This window comes from Eublepharis macularius, chromosome 7 (genome assembly GCF_028583425.1).
Source record: "Eublepharis macularius isolate TG4126 chromosome 7, MPM_Emac_v1.0, whole genome shotgun sequence".
Lineage (NCBI taxonomy): Eukaryota > Metazoa > Chordata > Lepidosauria > Squamata > Eublepharidae > Eublepharis > Eublepharis macularius.
Genome location: NC_072796.1, coordinates 143,277,102 through 143,294,672, shown reverse-complemented (window position 1 = coordinate 143,294,672; position 17,571 = coordinate 143,277,102). Strand labels below are relative to the sequence as shown.

At 54.4% G+C, this 17,571-nt stretch overlaps 1 protein-coding gene across 4 annotated transcripts in view; it reads left to right on the top strand.

Moving 5' to 3' along the window:
* Positions 1 to 17,571, top strand: part of HSF1 (heat shock transcription factor 1) — a 46,720-nt gene that overhangs the window by 26,099 nt on the left and 3,050 nt on the right. For 2 of the 4 annotated variants that reach the window (XM_054986019.1, XM_054986018.1), the window contains exons 5-10: positions 10,647 to 10,722; positions 10,981 to 11,042; positions 12,149 to 12,245; positions 12,404 to 12,540; positions 14,012 to 14,230; positions 15,984 to 16,070. In XM_054986019.1, the coding sequence (XP_054841994.1) occupies positions 10,647 to 10,722; positions 10,981 to 11,042; positions 12,149 to 12,245; positions 12,404 to 12,540; positions 14,012 to 14,230; positions 15,984 to 16,070 (678 nt within the window). The remainder of the gene's footprint in view (positions 1 to 10,646; positions 10,723 to 10,980; positions 11,043 to 12,148; positions 12,246 to 12,403; positions 12,541 to 14,011; positions 14,231 to 15,983; positions 16,071 to 17,571) is intronic. The other 2 variants (XM_054986021.1, XM_054986020.1) reach the window with 1 other exon arrangement.

Below are 17,571 nucleotides of genomic sequence, written 5' to 3'. Positions count from 1 at the left end.
TAGACTATATTATTGAGTACTCTGTACTGATGTAGATATGCTCCTACAGGGTAGTTTCTAATTTGTCTAATATGTCGTGTCGAGTTATTTATGTTTTGTTTTAGCCGTAGAAGGTCCTGGTAAGCCTGCCTGGATCCCCGGGGGCTTCCAGCCGCCTTTAGTGGTGTCCCAAGGCAAAGTTCCAAAGGGACAGGCACAGTTTCATCCCTGTATTCTTTATTCAAATGTATGCTTCTATTCAGATTTTCTGCAATCGATTGTTTATTGAACGTCCCAGCTGTTGGTTGTAATCTTACACTGTGTAATCCGCCTTGAGTCTCTGTGAGGAAGGCAGACGATATATAACAAAAATGAATAAAACTCCAGCCACAAATCTACTCAAAAAGGAGGCAGCTTGGCTGGCCCAAAGTGGTGCCCCCTGCAGCAGCATTGCTGTCTGTGGGGAGCTCCCAGTCTGAACGTGGAGGAGAGGGAGAGGCGGGGTGAGCAGCCATTGGGGGGGGGGGCAAAGTCACTGTTCGGCCTGCAGAATCCTGACCTTGGAAGCTTGCGCATGCCTGGTGATGTTTTAGTTGCTTCAGGCAGAGGTGTTGTCTTTGTATCTGCTTTGACTTTGTTTTAGTTGGGGGTAAGGCCCCTTTAAGTTCCACGAGCAAAGTAGATTTTAAGGGGTAGGGAAAAGTGGTAGAGATGATACTCAAGAAACCAGTGTGGCCCTATGGAGAAGAAAGGGGGACTCCCGAAACCTGGCCCCAAGCCCTGCCCCTGCTTTTGTGGGTCCCTTCAAATGTAAGAAGGGAATAACGCCGTGTTCTTCCTTGTTGTGCCCTTGTGACAGTAGGCGACAGGAGTGCGGTGCACCCAAAGGTGTTTAAAGAAGCAGTCAGCTAAGGACTAGCCTGTCGTGTCACCTGCCAAGAAGCACATGGGAGCTTTGCTTTGGGGGCAGGAGTTGGGAGTCCTTTGCCTGAGACAGCCTCCCCCTGGGCTTTCCAGAGCTGCAGCTTCCGCTGGCCTCTGGTTCTCCTTCCTGTGTTCATTTATTTTGGATCCCTAGCCTACTCCTAAAACTGGGAGTTGTGAGCCAAAAGCTTCCTTCCAAGTTTTTTTTTGTAATGTCTGGAACAGTCGTCCGCTTAAATCTGATAGCTCCCTTTTAAAAAGCTGGTGTTGGCTCTTTCCTTGCAAGACCTGAAGGGCTCGAGGTTAATGTCTCCCTCTTGACCCTGGCAAATGCTCTCCAGGAACTTGCTGGCCTCTTTTCGTTGACTGGAATCTTGGACTTGGATCCAGGTTCAGATCCCAGTACTACCGGGTTGTGTTTGAAGGATGGTGGTGATGGGTAATTCATTGCTGGCCAGAGGAGGTGTGTCTCCCCTCTGCCTTGGCTGTACGTGTCTCTGCAAGGACTAATGAGGCCAAAAGTGCTGTGTGATGAGTTAAGCGGCCGACTTGTGAGGCTGCACGAGCGTGTCATAAGGAAGCTCTGTTGTCTGTCTTCAGCTTTGCAATCCAGGTCTCTAGCTGTAGTAACACCACCACCCAAGCAGCGCCTAAATTGAAGTACCCCCAACCTCACCGGCTTTCTGGAAGATCCAGGCTTTGAAGTCATTATTACAGCTGACCTCTGTCTGAGGAGGGGGGGGGGGCAGGTGGTAAGCCCCCGGGATGCTGCTTATGTTCTTCTGAGATATGCTTCCCATATTTTCCTGGGCCTTGCAAAGCAGATCTTCCTCTCCATGCAGGAAAGTGAGGCTAAGGGGCTGTTTCTTCTCTCCCAGTCTGCTGGGTGCTGGAGTCTGTCCATGAGAGTAATTTTAAACAGATTTGCCAACTGGGGTATCTGCACCTGTGTGTCGGCACGCTTCCCTCACCGCCTTTGGGAGCTCCATTTAGCTTGGCTCAGCTCTGGAGCTCCGCTGTCGGGACGCCGCAAGTACTTCCTCCTGGCCAGACTGCGTTTACAAGGCACGGCTGTTTTTACAAGACCCCCGTCACCCACACAACTGAAAGGTTTAAAATTTCTCTTGGTAAAAATAAATCCACACAGACACCCTCATCTGGCCGCCTGCCTTGCTGTTTGTTCTTCTTCCCCCCTCTCCAGAATTAGTTTACCTTCCGCGTGGCCCTTCTGTTCTCTCTTGCTCATTTTTACTAAATAATGCTGACCCGTGGAGCTTTCTTGAGGGTTCCAAAAGCAACACTGTATATTGTCCTTCTGACACTCACCGGAGGGGCTATTTTGCATTAGAACATTTGGTGAAAAGATTGGCCTGTCAGTCGTGGGCAAGAGAAACGCTGAGCTCGGGTGTAATGGAGCCAGGCAGCAGAGGGCCAAGCCTTAGTCACCCAAAGGCCTCTGCAGCGGAAGTGGCTAGCCTGCCGAGAGCGTGGAGCTGTGGTCGGAACTGGCCATCTCTTTGAAATGGGGGGGGGGTGGGGAGTCCAGCCTGGTTTTCGTGTCTTCTGCAACACCCACTCCCTGCTTGGGCGTGCATTGTTGACGCAGCCTTCCTGAGGAGAATATCCATTCAAGCAGGGTGGAAGGAAACAAGGCCCAGTGGGGACCCCTCCCCCCCGAGGCTTAGAGCTGCTAGGCAGCGTGGCCCCTGTCCGGTAGGCTTTGCTTTCTTGTTGTCAGCTGTGAGGTCAGGCAAGGGCTTTACTGATGCCAGGAAAGGAGATGAGGCCATGCCTTTCTGGGAGCAGGAGGTCAAAGCAGAACAAAGCTCTCGGTCCAGTTCTGCCTCGTGAGTCAAGTGGCTGATGGAGGAGACCCTTGTTCAGCCCTGTCTGCCTGGAAGCTCCCCGGGTGACCTTGGGCTGGTGGGAGTTCCCTCAGCCCACCTCACAGGCTTGTTGAGAATAAAATGGGGGAGAACAGAACCGGGACCTCTTTGGGGAGGAGAAGGTGTGGGATGGCCCCTTCCATGTATCGGCCCTGTGAAATCTCCCTGGCGGCTGAGCCCTGGATGGAAGGGCACCCTGCACTGGGTCCCTCGTGACCTGCTGCAGCTGCCACCCGTGTGTTGGAGGGAGAGGGTCAGGATTCCAGAGGGCAGGTTCACCTCGGCCTCTGTAACTCAATGGAAGCGAGGTCGCTTGGAGCTGTTGTTTGGCCTGACAGCTAATACAGTAGCAAGCCACTCAGTTGCACAGAACGTCTTGGCTGCCTACGAAGTTGGACAAGATCCGGCATAGCAGCCACTTGAGCAAGAGCCCTAAATCAAGACATGCAGGTGGCCGAGCCTTGGAAGTGAGACATCTCTGACAGGCCCAACCGGAGACAAAGGTCCATAAATCTGGCAAACGGAAATGTCTTCAATTTATGGAGCAGCCTGTGGGTGTGTAGAGGCCTAGGCTGGAGCACTCACGTGGAGGAAGTTGTTGAGTTTCCCTTCCAGCTGTGCCTTATTAAGAAGGGTTCTTTTTTCAAGAAACCCCACATGAAAGCAACACAGCCTTCCCAGCCCCCTATTGCCCGTGAAGAAAGAAGCTGCTCGTGTGTTCCTGCTGCAGCTCCCCTGCCTGCCGCTGTGCTCCCCCTCGCGTCTCTCCTCTCCTCTCTGAACAATACCAGGATTGCAGCCTGCCTCATGCCAGCTGCGCTCTTGCAAGTGTGAGTTGGAGCCTCTGCAGCTTCAAAGTTAGGGTAGCTGAAGCTTTAGGGGAGGGGCAGAGTCCCTCTTCTGTTCCAGCTGTTTACTGAGGAGGCCAAATGCCAGAGGCAGTGGCCCAGATCTGAGGTTTGCATGCTGGCTCATGGCTGCAAGCCCTGTGCTCTCCCTTGCCAGTGTTACTGATGCTGCTCTTTAGGGCTGGCTCTGCCTGGCGTGGGCGGGGATCTTCTGACTTTGAAGCTAAGCCTTTGTGACTCAGCATAAAATGCTGCTTGGGATCTAGCCAGTGGTCGGGTAACTTGTGCGGCTCTCTTGCGTGTTGTGGGTGGGTCTTTGCTGGGGAACACTCACCCCCAGGCTTGGTCTCAGGATCACTTCCATTCATTTAGAGCATGTGACCATGTGGCCTGTGGGTGCCCCTCCCTTGAGCCGCTGTGCTTTGCCCTTAGTCCCTGCTTGTCTTCATCCAGAGCCTAATGACTGGCCACAGCAGTCCGTGAGGAGAAGGGGTCCAGGGGTTTTGTCTTATGTGAGGCTCTGACTTGTAAGATGTTACCAGCCCTGTTAGGAGGTGGGCTGGGACAAACCTCGCCCCTGGGCACAGACGAACTGATCAAAGGAGTCATGGGCTGTAAAGCAGCAAGGAGCCCCGCAGGTCATTCACAAACTGGCCCTCCCTGTGTGATCCTGGGTGTCCGTCAGAATGGCTGAAAGCCTAAACTGGCAGCTGCCTCTATAAGGGCAGAAGAGCAGTGGTCCTGTGTGCCCTCTGTGGGCTCTTTTTTTGTGGGGGGGGGAGGGTTTAGCTGCCTCTTGCTTGAGCTCACAATGTGGGGGGGGGGCTGATGTGAGACAGACCTTGCCTGAGAGCGGCCTGGCTGGGTCAGTCCATTTCCTCGCCCTTTTTTTCCCCTGGCAGGGCAAGGGGCTGATATTGGTTCTGCCTCAGCAGAGAGAATGAGGAGATCCACATGCAAATCCCAACTGGACCTTAAAGCTCTTGGGCTGATCTTGGGCCTGCAGCGAATTTATTTAATTTGCACCCAATTAAGGGGTCTGTACCAATTAACTTTGTGACCAATAACTTCCTTTCAGCCTAACCTACCTTACAGACTTGCTGTGAGGGCAAACTAGAGGAGGGGAAGGTAGGTATAACGCGCTACGTTCCTTGGAAGGAGGGGTGGAATAAAACTGCGATGAAGAGGCCCCTGCTGGTGCTGTGCCATCCTTCTCTGCCCTTCAGCCGTGAAGCATCCACTCTCCCCGGATCAGGCCCACTTCTTCCTTCTTCTGTTGGATGGGAAACTCGAAAAGACGTACTTTCCACAGCTGTGCTGTGGAAAGCACACCAGTATCCCAACCAAGTATCCCAGTATCCCAACCAAGACAATGCTGCAGAGCTCTTTCATCAGCCCCCGAGATAGCCTGTTGTCTTTTCCTCTCTCTCACCCCCCCCCCCCTTTCTCTTGTTCAGGTGTTTTTGTTTAAGCTCTGCATCTTGCCTGAAAAAGAGTTGAGTTGGTCCTATCCAGTGGTTTGAGCCCAGAGTTAATGCGTGCATACAGCACACCTTGGGATCTGCCTGTTGACTGTGGGTTCTGATGCACCACACACTGTACCATTGCTCCTGTGGCGGGGGGGAGGGGGCGGAGAGGCATACAGTGGGTGGGTTTTGTCTGAGTTTCAAAGCTATTTGAACAGCCTTTTATAAAGCACTTCTTCCAAGTTAGTCATTATCCAGCCTCCTCAGAGACGCAGTGGTGGAAGATTAAGCAATTAAGTGACTGCCGAGAGCGCTGCTGCTAAGCCCTCTGCCCTTTGCCTTGCGCTGTGCAATGTTAACACGTCAAACAGAGGAGGGCACGTGACTCCAGGATCAGAGGGGGGTTTGTTTCACAGCACCTGCAGGTCGCCTTATCAAAGGCTTGCAGGAGCCAAAGAGCAGCTCAATAATGAGGCTGCTGGCAGTGATTTGGGAAAGAGAGTAAGATGAGCCAAGTGCCAGAAGCAGAGACGGTGGCCTCAGCCTGGCCATCGAACTACAAGCAGCTGAGCATGGAGCCAGTCAGTGGGAGGGAGGGTGCTGGCTTTGTCCCACCGTCTTCTCAGGGTGGGCCCCGGTGCTGCCAATCAGGGCCCAGGCTAGGCCTTGGCAGTGGAATGAGTGCCCTCGTGCCCTGAGTAGAAGCAGGCAGGCAGGGACCAAACTGCAGAGGGAGCAGAGGGCAGTCTGTAGGTGACTGGCATGGAGGACAGCCTGTAAAGCAGATTCTCAGATTTTGATACAAAAATGGAGCTGTCACGTGTTAAAATTTGTGTGCTTCCTTTCCTCCTTCAAAGGCAGCTTACAGCAGCAACACGCCATCATACAGATCAGACTCCTCTAAGCACAGCTATTAGCAGTCCAGCATAAGCACCAGCCCTGCCCCAGTGGTCGTGTTTGAAGAGTGTGCCGTTTTGAGGTCATGAAAACTGAAACGCTGTGTCTGTGCAGGCTGCTTGGCTCACTGAGGCCGTGACAGCAAGGATTCAGGAGGAGTTGGGGGGCTTTGCTCTGCAGGCATTGCCTGTTGATGCTCCTCAGCCGTATTTAAAGTTAGGCTTGGCCAAGAGTGACATTTCCATGTCTGACTCCCTCCCCGAGCAGAGGGAGAGACGGTGGTCTGCCCCAGGACCCTTTCATGTATTTTTGCCTGTTTCCTCCCCTGTCACTGCAAACATTCATGTTTGTGGAAAGGATTGGGGTTTCCTCTTACAACCTGTAGCACAACACACACACACACCTCACTCTTGACCCAGGGAGATGGCTTTCCCGTCATCTGAAGACTTCAGAGTTTTAGGGAAAGAACAACCAGCAGCTTGGGGGGTGGAGGTGGAGGAGAGCACTCCAGAACGGCTCACAAAGAGTTAAAAATCTTTTTTGGAGCAGAAGATGGGCGTCTCGAATACTTTCTTTTGCACACTGTTTTATAGGGCAATGAAATGGTGGTGAAGAGTTTATAAGGGCCAGCTTCAAAGGTTTCATTTCAGAGGTTATGAAAAGATCTTAGGAGCATTTTATTTAGCCAGTGTTTTATAGCATGACATAAACTCTAACCCTCTCCCACCTGCCTCTCTTAAAACCCTCCCCCCCCACCCCACCCCGCATCCCAGCCTCAGGGTCTTGCGCCACATGCCTTCCTTGCAAAGTTAGACTGCCATGCAGTTTGTGGAACGTGGATGGGCTTTCAAGGAGGCCGCTTTTGTTCAGCCCCTCCAGCCAGCCAAAGCCTGCAAGGAAGTGCAGCTCACAAGGCTGTGTGTGCGTGTGTGTGTGGGCTTGCCATCAGCCATTGTGTGGTGGATGTTCTTTCATAGATATCCTGGGGCCAGTGAAACACGACGGTCTTCTTTGCATACCAGGCAACAACGTGATTTTGTTCTTTGCTTAGAATGTTTGGGTCCTGCTTGTCCTAATGTCCAAAGAACCCCCACAGCATGGTTGAAAGAATCACAAAAAAATTAATTAGCTATGCCCATCAATTAAATTGAAACTGGGGAGTTAAAAGGCAATAGGCTAGATCTCACAGTTCTGTTCCAGAGGTGCTTTGGCATATGGGGAGAGCTCGTTCCACAGGGAAAAGTGCCTCTGCCAGCAGAATGGATCTGCAGCATTCCGCCCAGTGTGTGTCTAGCTGCCATTTAAATAATCCTTTATACCTTGAAGAACGTATTGCTTCAAACCCAGGTGTGTCCGGCATCCTGCTTCCCAAGGGGCCAGGTTTTTGCAGAGGTCACGTTGGACTAGAAACATGCACACACCAGTATTCAGTGGTAGACTGCCTCTGAACCTGGGTGTTCCAGGGACCCGACCTGTTTTTTCAGGAATTTGCCTAAATTGGTTGCACACCAAAAAACCCACACACACAGGAGTCCCTGTTAGTTCCCTTTCTTTGGAAAATGTTCAGTGATTGTGTATAATTACAGGTTTTCCGGTTTTTGTTGTAAGCCTCTATTCTAGATTATTAGTTGTGCGTTTAGCTGACTGATCAGCTGTTTGGATTTCAAGGGAGACGTGGGGCATCAGTCTTGTGAACAGGGCATTGTTTGCAGTCATCTTCTAGAGGTTCCTCCGTGAAAATGCTTTCCTCCTCAAGCAGGGAACGTGACCAAAGGCAGTTTTTGTTTCCAGGCACTTCTGTGGACCCAGTCCGTTGACCTGCACGCCAAATCCCTTGCGGGCTTCCCTCTCCTGTAGCCACCTGTCCATAGCCATCAAAGCTCGGGATGATTTCACACCTGTTATGAATTTTGTTCTTAATTTATATGTCTCCCTTTTGTAAAATGAATACAGGTTAGGAAGAGTGATAGAGATACGCCCGCACGCCCCCCCCCCCGGTTGCCCGCCTGCAGAGCATCCACGGCAGGCTGCTCGCCCCTTTTCCAGAGCTGTCGGTTGCTGCAGCAGCCAGATGTTTGTTGTCATCCAGGGGGCTTGTGAGGCAGATCCAGGCCAGCATCACGTTTCCTCTCCTCCCCCCCCCCCCAAATGAGGGCTGGCCAGGCAGCATTTCTTGCTGTGCTTCCTTTGGCCACTCAGAGGAAGAAAGCCCGGGGGGGGGGGGCGGGGGGGATCTGAAAGGTGACTCGGTCAAGTGATTCTTGGCTGGCCAGTGGGGTGCTTTGGATGTGGCAGAATGGGGGCAGGAGGAGGTGCCGCCTGGGCAGGCTCAGTGCCAAGCGCGAGGGTTTGGCAAAGCGGAGCAGGCTCTCCCTCCTCCACTCCTCCTCCCGCTGCCCGTGTGCCTTGCTGGCCAAAGGTGCTCCCTGAACCGACAAAGGTTAGCCGGCCTAATCCAGAAGTGGGCCTCGAGGGAGGCCGGCAGGCCTGCCTGCTCCCCTCCCCAGAGAGGCCGTGGCTGAGGAGCCTCTGACTGGGTTCTTACCTTGTGTAGCCAGGGAAGGCAGGTTCGTAACTGGGCAGGCAAGGGAGTTGCCCATTCTGTCCGATAGAGCCGGTGTGGCGTGGTGGTTAAAGTGTCGGTCTAGGATCTGGGAACCCAGGTTCAATCCCCACTCTGCCATCGAAGCTGCCACAGAAGCTTGGGCCACTCAGAAACTCCTGGCCTAACCTCCCTCACAGGGTTGCTGTGCGGATAAAATGGAGGCGAGGAGAATGGTGTAACCCGCTTTGGGCCCCCATTGGGGAGAAAGGTGAGGTATAAATGAAGTCATGGAATAAAAATCAGTTTCTCGAGTGTGTTGGCTGCAGTTGCTTCAGGGTGTCTGCCCCCGGCCCTCCCGTGTTTCGCCCTGCTCTTTTCAGGGCCCTTCTTGCTCCAGTCCTCTGCTGTCTCCAGCTTGGTCTCTGCTGCTCCTGGTCTTTCTGCCCTGGGCCATGCCGGAAATGGCTTCTTCAGAAGCGGAAGGCTCACAGGTAGGGGAGGTGGAAAGAGCAGGGAATGAGCAGCGGGTGTTTGGACTGGGGACGTCGACTGGTCAGATAACTTGAGGAATAACTGGAAGAGGAATAACTGGCAGCTTGAGGCTAATGCCAAATACGGAGGACTGATAAGGGGAGGAGATCGACACCCAGCCCAACCACTGCACTTGATGCCTCTCTGCCTGGTACCGGCCCAGCGTCCTGCAAAGAGCCTCCGTCTCCTGACAGGGCAGCAGCAGCAGCATGGAACAGCTTCCACTTAGGAAACCCTTCCTGGCATCTAGCTTGAATTCTGTGGCGGGGAAACATGTAAGGCCGTAACGAGCCTTTGCCGGTGTCTGAAACTCAGCTTCGACTAGCCAAGAGAACGATGAATCTCTCTCCTGGGAAGCTTGCAGCAATTAGTTTTAGACATGTCAAACAGAGAAGTTCTTTGAACCAGCTGTTTATCAGTACATGTATTTAGATAGGGTTCAATATTGCTTTGCAACTCTTTATCAAACACAGAGACACCTGTCTAGAGTTTATTTTACTTTACTGAAAATACACCCTAGTTTTTTAATGAAGCAAGTAATCAAAGTATAAAAGGCTATTAATATAAATCCTATAAAAACAGAACACAGAAAGGCAATAAGAAATAAGTTTGCTAACATTTCTTAATCCTAAGTTTAACATGCTCAAAGTTTCTATGAAATACATAGGTAGAGATAGGTTCTCACCTAGATTCTCCCAAGAGATCTCTTCCATCAGTACCCTGCCATACTATCTGTGTTTGAAACTTTATACCTCATCATATGCAAATATTTAAGGTCTATTCACATGATAGCACAAGCAAATAATGATTGGTTTGACACTTCATTGAATATTCATAATCTCCATAGTACAGCCTTCCAATTAGTGAAAAATTATGTCATATTCGGATCTGCACAACAAAACTACAAATCTAACAAGTGTCAGGAAAAGTTAAGTTGAACGATCACCATTGGTTGAATCTCTGATAGAGGAACATTAATTTCGATAGAGTCCACTATTTTAATTAACTGTCTAAGGATGAAAGCACACCTGTTGAATTACCTAACACACAGAAAAAAATACACATAAAGGTTGTTGTGGGTTTTCCGGGCTGTATTGCCGTGGTCTTGGCATTGTAGTTCCTTAGGAACTACAATGCCAAGACCACGGCAATACAGCCCGGAAAACCCACAACAACCATCGTTCTCCAGCCGTGAAAGCCTTCGACAATACATAAATACACAGAAAGTTCTTGCAAAGTTTAAAAGTTCATCTAGAGAATACAGGAGCTTGGCCTAGTACTCTTCAGTATTGATTATTGTCATGTGATTTTAATCTATATTGGCATAACAAGGCTAGGACTTTTCCAGTGCCAAAGACCAGGGCTGTGCTCTGGCTATTGTTGCTACCAAAACCAGCCTTCCTCCCAGGCTGGAGACCACTCGCCTCTCCAGCACGGCCTTGGCTGGGGGCAGCGGTTTGGGCCTGCCTGGTTCCTCTGCATTCCTGAAGGTGCTGCTCGCTCACATCCAAGCCGGGCGGGCCAGGCCGTTGCTCCCCTCCAGTCACGACTGCTCCCTTCTTCCTTGCAGTGAGAACGAGGCCCTGTGGCGGGAAGTGGCCAGCTTGCGGCAGAAGCATGCCCAGCAGCAGAAGGTGGTCAATAAGGTGAGCGTGGCCTCTTCCTCACCCCCTAGGGCTGTGCCCGGGCTTTGTCGCCGTGGGGATCTGGGCCGGGAGGGATGGAGGGCTGTCCGGCTTAGCCCCTGGGCCTCCCAGTTCCTCACCGTGCTAGCCCACCGACTGGAGAGTGAGCTGCGTGCGCCTTTCCTCGTGTGCCGCGTCAGTGGAGCAGGAGGGCCCTGGGACCCCCCTGCAGCTTGCAGCAGGCTTGAGTCTTACTGGCTTTCTTTTTCCTTCCCGTAGTTAATCCAGTTCTTGATCTCGTTGGTGCAGTCCAATCGTATTCTTGGGGTGAAGAGGAAGATGTAAGTGGGGCTCAGGGTGTGTCTTTAGGTCTGCCACAGAGACATGCTTGCTTCAGCAGGGCTTTGCTTCTCATCTTGGCTGGGAGAACCTCTTAAAGTGGCTGCGCAGGGACAGGATGTGGAGGACGCTTCTAGAAACACGCCGTAGACACGGCAGGCAGTCCAAGTCTAGCAACTCTTCAGCGCAGGTCTGCTCTGTGGCTGAGAAGTTTGCACATTTCTCTGGAAAATAAAAGAGGTCATAGTAGGAATGACCCTGGTAAACATTTCTGGAAGGGTCCTCCATCTGTGTTCGCCTCACTTTGCTTCCTTGCTCATACTCCCCCTCCCTTTGGCTTTTACCGTGCTTTTTTATTCTTAATTTTCTTCCTCTGTCCATTGCTGGTTGCTCCTGGAAGCTGCTTGTAGGTGCAGGGGTATTTTCTGAACTCCCAAGAGGGAATGTGTTAGCTGTGGCTTCAGGCAAAGACCAGGTGAGGGCAGGGGCTGGTCATGCACAGCCCGCAATTGCAGTAGGAGCAGTCTAAAGGCTGTGGGGAAGCAGGCAGTCCTGGTTGGCCTGGGTGGGTCTGGATGGGCTCTCTGGTCTCTGACATGCAGTGAAATCATCCCAGGGAAGCACAGCTCCTTGTGCCAAGGCCGGCCCACTCGGAATTTACCCCCACCCCAGTCCCTCTCAGCCAAGTGGTTCGGTGAAGCCCAGCGCAACCTGAAACGCGCATTCCTGGGCCATTCTAGGGTGGGGTGGGGGCTTCTGGTCCCAGAAATGCCTGTGCTGTTCCCCAGCCAGGCCCCCGGGTCAAGTTCTCCTGACTGGTTAATGAGAAGGCGCTGCTGCACTTGTGGCCGGATGGCACGTGAAGCCTGGGAATGGCCTCTGCAGAAACTTGAGGAATGAGGAAATGCCCACCCACCACCGCAGGATGGAAGCATGGTTCCAGGCCGCAAGTGGTAGAAGTGTGTCGGGGGGGGGGGTAATTTGGTGCAGTGGTCCTCCGTGCTCAAAAGGAAGTTGTGCCTGCCTGCCTCATTCCTCCTCTTCCTCTCTCAGCAAGGAGATTCTGCCTGCGTTGTCCTTGCCTCATGGCTCTCTCCTTTCTCTCCAGCCCCTTGATGTTGAACGACGGCAGTTCGGCACATTCGATGCCCAAGTTCAGCCGCCAGTACTCGCTGGAGCGTGTCCACAGCCCATCCCCCTACTCCGTGAGTGCTGGGTATCGGACGGGGCAGAGGGTGGGCTGGAGTCCTGGATGTTGCCCTCTGTTTGCTAAAGAGCAGCTTGTCTTGAAGGCAAGAGGCACACTGTGCCCACAGGACGGCCTCATGGGGCTGTGGGAAAGTCTCTTACCAATCTCTTGCAGGCCTCCTCCCCAGCTTACGGTGGCTCCGCTTTGTACTCTCCTGACTCCTCTGCCAACTGCGGCCCCATCATCTCGGATGTGACGGAACTGGCCCAGTCCAGCCCCTCGGCCTCCCCCAGCAGCAGCTTCGAGGAAAGGTATCATCACAGCAGCAGTGTGTTTCCATCATTCTGAGTGCAGTATTTCGATCTGGGGAGGACCTTGGAGGTGGAGGGGTGACAGTGCTGAAGATGTGGAAATCGAAGCGGGTGGGCATGGGGTGAGGGGTCGGCCGGGTTTCCTCCCCTCTCCCCCTTAAGAGGTGCTCTGACCAAGTGTCTCTTCGCTTTCCTAGTCTCTGGCAGACGTGGTCTCTCTCTCTCTCTCTCTCTCTTATTTTTTTGAGTTAGTCCGGTAAAGACGTGTGGTCTGCCAGGCAGCCCAGTCAAGGTCTCGCACTGATATGCTCACTCCGGTCTCCAAGGACTTGCAGAGTGTTCCAGCCACCCCCTCCTAGCTGAGGTTATTCAGCAGTTGTGCTCTGGTGCTCTCTCAAAGTCTGAGAGCATCAAACAGTTTTTACTCCTTTTACCCTGGGGTAAAAGAGGAGATTGCAGAGCCCCTGTTTGTGCCAGCCGAGCTCTGAGTCACTTTCGCATTCCAGGGTATCTGCAAGTGTGATAAGACCATGGAGGCCATCAGTGGGAAGCAAAAGAAGGCCCACCTTGTGGCAGAAACAAGAGCTTTCTCGCAGTATGTTTGGGGAGAGGTACGCCAGCTCTCCCCTAGCCCATTTTGCCAGCGAGATTGCTCTGTAGCCACTGCAGCCTGTGAGCTGGCCGTCACCCAAGTGCAGGATTCCTTGCCCCTAAGATGCTTTTCTCAGGGTGTGCTCACATTGCAGCAGAGTCTTGGTGTATCTGCTTGGCCGCCCCTTGCTGGGTAAGCTCAGCCTGCAGGCACCCGCTCTGTCTTCTCCATTCCAGTTGTTCTGTGCAGCAGCTCCATGCTGCCCAGACCCCAGAGCCCTAAAATGCCCAGGGGGCCCAAGGCCAGCGGCTTTTGTTCCCCCACCTCTGGCTGGAACTAACTGGCACTGTTGCAGAATCATCTGCATCTTGGTTTATATGCCTTGTGTGTGCCTCCGCCAGGGACCGTCGGTTTGAAATGGGAACCAGATGCTTGCCTAAATGGGTCATGGACGCTTTGTTCTTTTATACCTGCTGACCATTCCGGTGGGGCTAATTGAACCTCCCACACCTCTGTTTGGTGGGGGGCGGGGGGGGCGGAGTGCTAGAGGGAATTTCCATCTGCCACAGAAACTTTATCCCCACCCCCACTCCCTCTTTTCCAAATCCCCACGTCTCAGGAAGGTGGCTGAGGGGCAGGCGGAACGTGGTTGTGTGCTGGGCTGATTCATGTACCAAACCCAGCCAAGGAGGAAGGGAGAAGCTCATCCTTGCCCCAGGCGGGAAACTTTTAGATGGGACCAGAACACTCTTTCCAGACAGTGCAAAATGCAGGGGCGTTGTGCCTACCTGGCTTGACAGGATGACCTGCCTGCCTGGCGGACGCTGTTTTACACTCACCCCCCTCCCCCGTTTCTCTCTGTCTCTCTCTCTTTCTCAGGAGTAGTCCTGTGGTCCGTATCAAAGAGGAGCCCCCCAGCCCCTCTCACAGCCCTCAGACCGAGGCTCCTGCTGTCGAAACCCCCCTTTCGCCCGCCGCCTTCATTGACTCCATCCTGCAGGAAGAGGAGCCCGGCAGCACCGCAGCCCCCGCGGCTGGCAGCATCCTCGTGCAGCCCCAGCCCTCCGAAAAGTGCCTCAGCGTCGCCTGCCTCGACAAGTAAGTCTAGGGGGGGGAGAAGCAGGCTGCTGAGTCAGACGCTGGCCAGATCCACAACTGGCGAGCGGTCAAGAGTCGAGGATGAGGCCGGTGAGTCATCCGGTCCTGCCGCCCCCATGCCCAGCACTCTCCTTTCCACATGCTCCTCCTCCACCTCTTCCTTCCTTGTGCCACGTCCTCTTTGGCCGGTGGGCCATTGGCCTGATTTGGCCTGAGGACTGTCCTTTGCTGACTGCTGCCCAGGACTGGCGCTTCCTGCCCAGCAGAATCCTGAAGCGCCCCCTCGGCAGGGAGGGGTCCTTCCTCCCCTGCCTGAGGGCCCCCGGGGCTCAGAGCTCAGGCACTCCACAGAGCGCAGCTGTCCAAGGCTTTTTCATACATCTCCTTGCAAAGGCATCTTCCAGGTTGTTTAGCCCCTGGTTATGGGCCGCGGTTTCTTTCTTCAGGACTTCTGTGGAACAGTAAGAAGCACAAGCATGGGAGGTGAATGCTACGAAGCGCTCGTCAGGGTCTCGGGGTTATTTTAGTCCCAGGTTGATTGCTGCACTCTGTCAGCCAGGTACCTTCTTCTGACTTGGCCAGCAGGGGCTGCAGCAGGAGAGCTCACCATGGGGTGCAGCAGAATGAGGTGGTAACGAGGAGGCAGAGGGTTCTACCAGGGGAAAAAATCCATGCACCTAGAAAGCTAGCACACCAGGGGAGAAGGGTTCTAGTCTGGCCTCTTCCTAGTTTTTTGGGTGGAGGGAATGTCTTTGGAAGGAAGAGCACCCATTTGAGTGATTCCTCCCCCCCCCCCCCCGCCCCGCAGTCTGAAGTTGCCCAGCCCAGGCCCAGGCTGGGGACCTCAGTGAGAACCAGGTCTTTGCATCTCTTCATGTGTCATGGAAAGATTTTCCTTCACCCAGAGGGAGGGAGCTCGTGCTCAGTTCGTACTGTCAGGAGAGCCAGATATCGCGCCCCCCCCCCCCCCAGTGCTGACTAGATGGTCGTCGTTTTTTGACAACTGTTAAGTGTTCAGCCTGCCCCAGCTTAGAGGCCCTAAGCAGGAGTGTAAATCAGATCCCCGTAGTGAGTAGAAGAATGCCCTACGCGCAGTTGTGCCCCCATCCTCGTTCCCTGTGGGGCAGGGGGGAGTACACTCTAGCCGGCAGGCTGGCTCTTTTGTTCCAAGCAGGGAGGAGCCGTGTGGTGCCAGAGCACCCCTTGGCAGCACAGAGCCCTGCAGTAAGCAGGAGGAGTCGCCGCTCTGGAACCGGCAGCGTTTCCTGCCGTGTGCCTTGAATCAGTCACCAGGCAGGCCTCCGCGGTGCCCTGGCCGCACTGTTCGTAACGGACGCTTCCTGGGAGCAAACTAGTTCCCTCCTGTTTTCTCCTTTGCTGTCTTTGGAGAGGAATTGCACCCTGCTAAATCCCTGTTGTGTTCAGTTCTGGCGGGGGAGGCTGCATTCCTTTGCCACTGAGCGTATGAAGTTGTGCCGGTGCTGTGAAGGAAGGAGCTCCTCTTGGAGCAGGCTCAGTGCCAAGGAAGCCAGGCCTTTCTCTGTGAGGCACTTGCCGCTGCCCTGAGATCTGTGCTAGTGGCTGCCTCTCGTCTTCCCCAGTGGTGCTCCTCACCCTCACGTTTTGGGCTGCTTGAGAAACACACACCCAGAGCCCCAGGTCAGAGTCCGTCCTCCGCTCTTCCTTGCCTCCGCAGGCGAGGGGTGTGGGGGGCTTCGGAGTCGAGTGGTCCTCTTCACTTTCTCTCTTTCAGCTCGGCTCGTACTCCGCAGAGGCCTGAGATCACCTGTCTTTTCCCCAGCCCTCCTCCTTCCTCTCTGCACTGCCGACCACAGCAAGGGTTAGCATTTCCATAGCTTGCTGCTCCCCAGGGGGAGTGGGGGGAATGGACAGGAAGCCAAGGTGCCCTGCACGCCCTCCTCCCCGAAAGACGCTTCCCTGTGGGGACGGGGACGGGAGACTCAGGCACAGTTGAACCTGCAGCCCTGAGATTCTTGCCCTGCCCGATGGCTCTGCCGCTCTAGGGAGGGGAGGCATGCAGAGGAACGAGAGCGGCTGTGCTGCTTGGGGGCGGATGTCCCCGTGTCCTCCTTCAAGCCGTCCCACATGCTTTGTGGGAACTCCCCCCCCCCGCCCCCTGTGGTGAAGTGGAGGGGTCTTCTTGGGTGTGTGGCAGGGGAGCATCGCGGCCCAGTGGCAGAGCACCTCCCTTTAAAGGGTCTCGGGTAGCAGCGCTGGCCAGGAGCTCTCTCTGCCTGAGACCCTGGAGAGCCCCAGGAGCCCCGGAGCAGCCCTGGGTTGGGCAGGCCGAGGGCTAGGTTCACTGATGGGCAGCAGCCTCAGTCCCTGTCTGGGTCTGGATTGTGGTGCCTGTGCTGGGCCTGACCAGATGCAGGAGCCACAGGTGGGACGGAGGAAGGGGAAGTGTGATGAGGGCCTTGGAGCATCTGCACACACACACACACACACACCACACACACACGCGCACACCCCATGATCTCTCCTCTTGGGTCCCGCTTCCAGTTGGACACTGAATGGGAGACGCCTCACAGGGCCACGGGTGCGGGGAGAGTCAAAGTCTCTTTGCCTGGGATGCCCTGGGTGTGGAGAAGATACAGGCCATTCGTTACAGTGGCGGGGGGGGGCCTGACCCCCACGACGGAGTCTGCATGACACTGTTCTCCCTCTGGGCACGGAAGGAGAGTCCTCCTTGTCCCGGGCTGTAGGGGGCAGTGCGGCAACCCTGCAGTTCCCCGGAGGAGGTTGATAGTCCTTGCGGGAGGTGGCAGCCCCCCTCTTGGCTGGTTGTGTTGCTCACGCCTCTTCCGGCAGTCGGCTTAATTGCAGCTTAGCCATCCCTTTCCAGTGGACACAAGCGCCATACTGGGGCACGGCATCTGGGCTGCCAGTCGAGCTTCCCCCGGCCGAGGACCGGCCTCCAGCCTTTCTTCCAAAAGCTGGTTCAGCTCCAGGCTTTATGCATCAGAAAATGGACGGGAGCACGAGAGCCCAGTTCCCCACCTGGACGCCAGTCCATCCTGCTTGCCTGCCATCTCCTCTGCATGACTCGAGCACTGCCACGGCCGCTCCTTCCCAGTGGCATCAGGCCGCTTCAGGCTAGCCGTGCTTCCAAGGCAGGCTGACTCTCCAGTGTCCTGGAGCACATTCTGCCACTGCAGACTGCACCAGAGGGGGGTTGCAGTAACCCTCGCAAGCACCCCTCAAGTCCTCCCCCAGTGTATCATAGCCATGCCTGTCTGCTGCACTGCCGAAGGAGCTGGTTTGGAGGGCCAGCCAGCCAGCCAGCCAGGGTTCTTTAATAGCCTCCTGAGCCCAAAGCT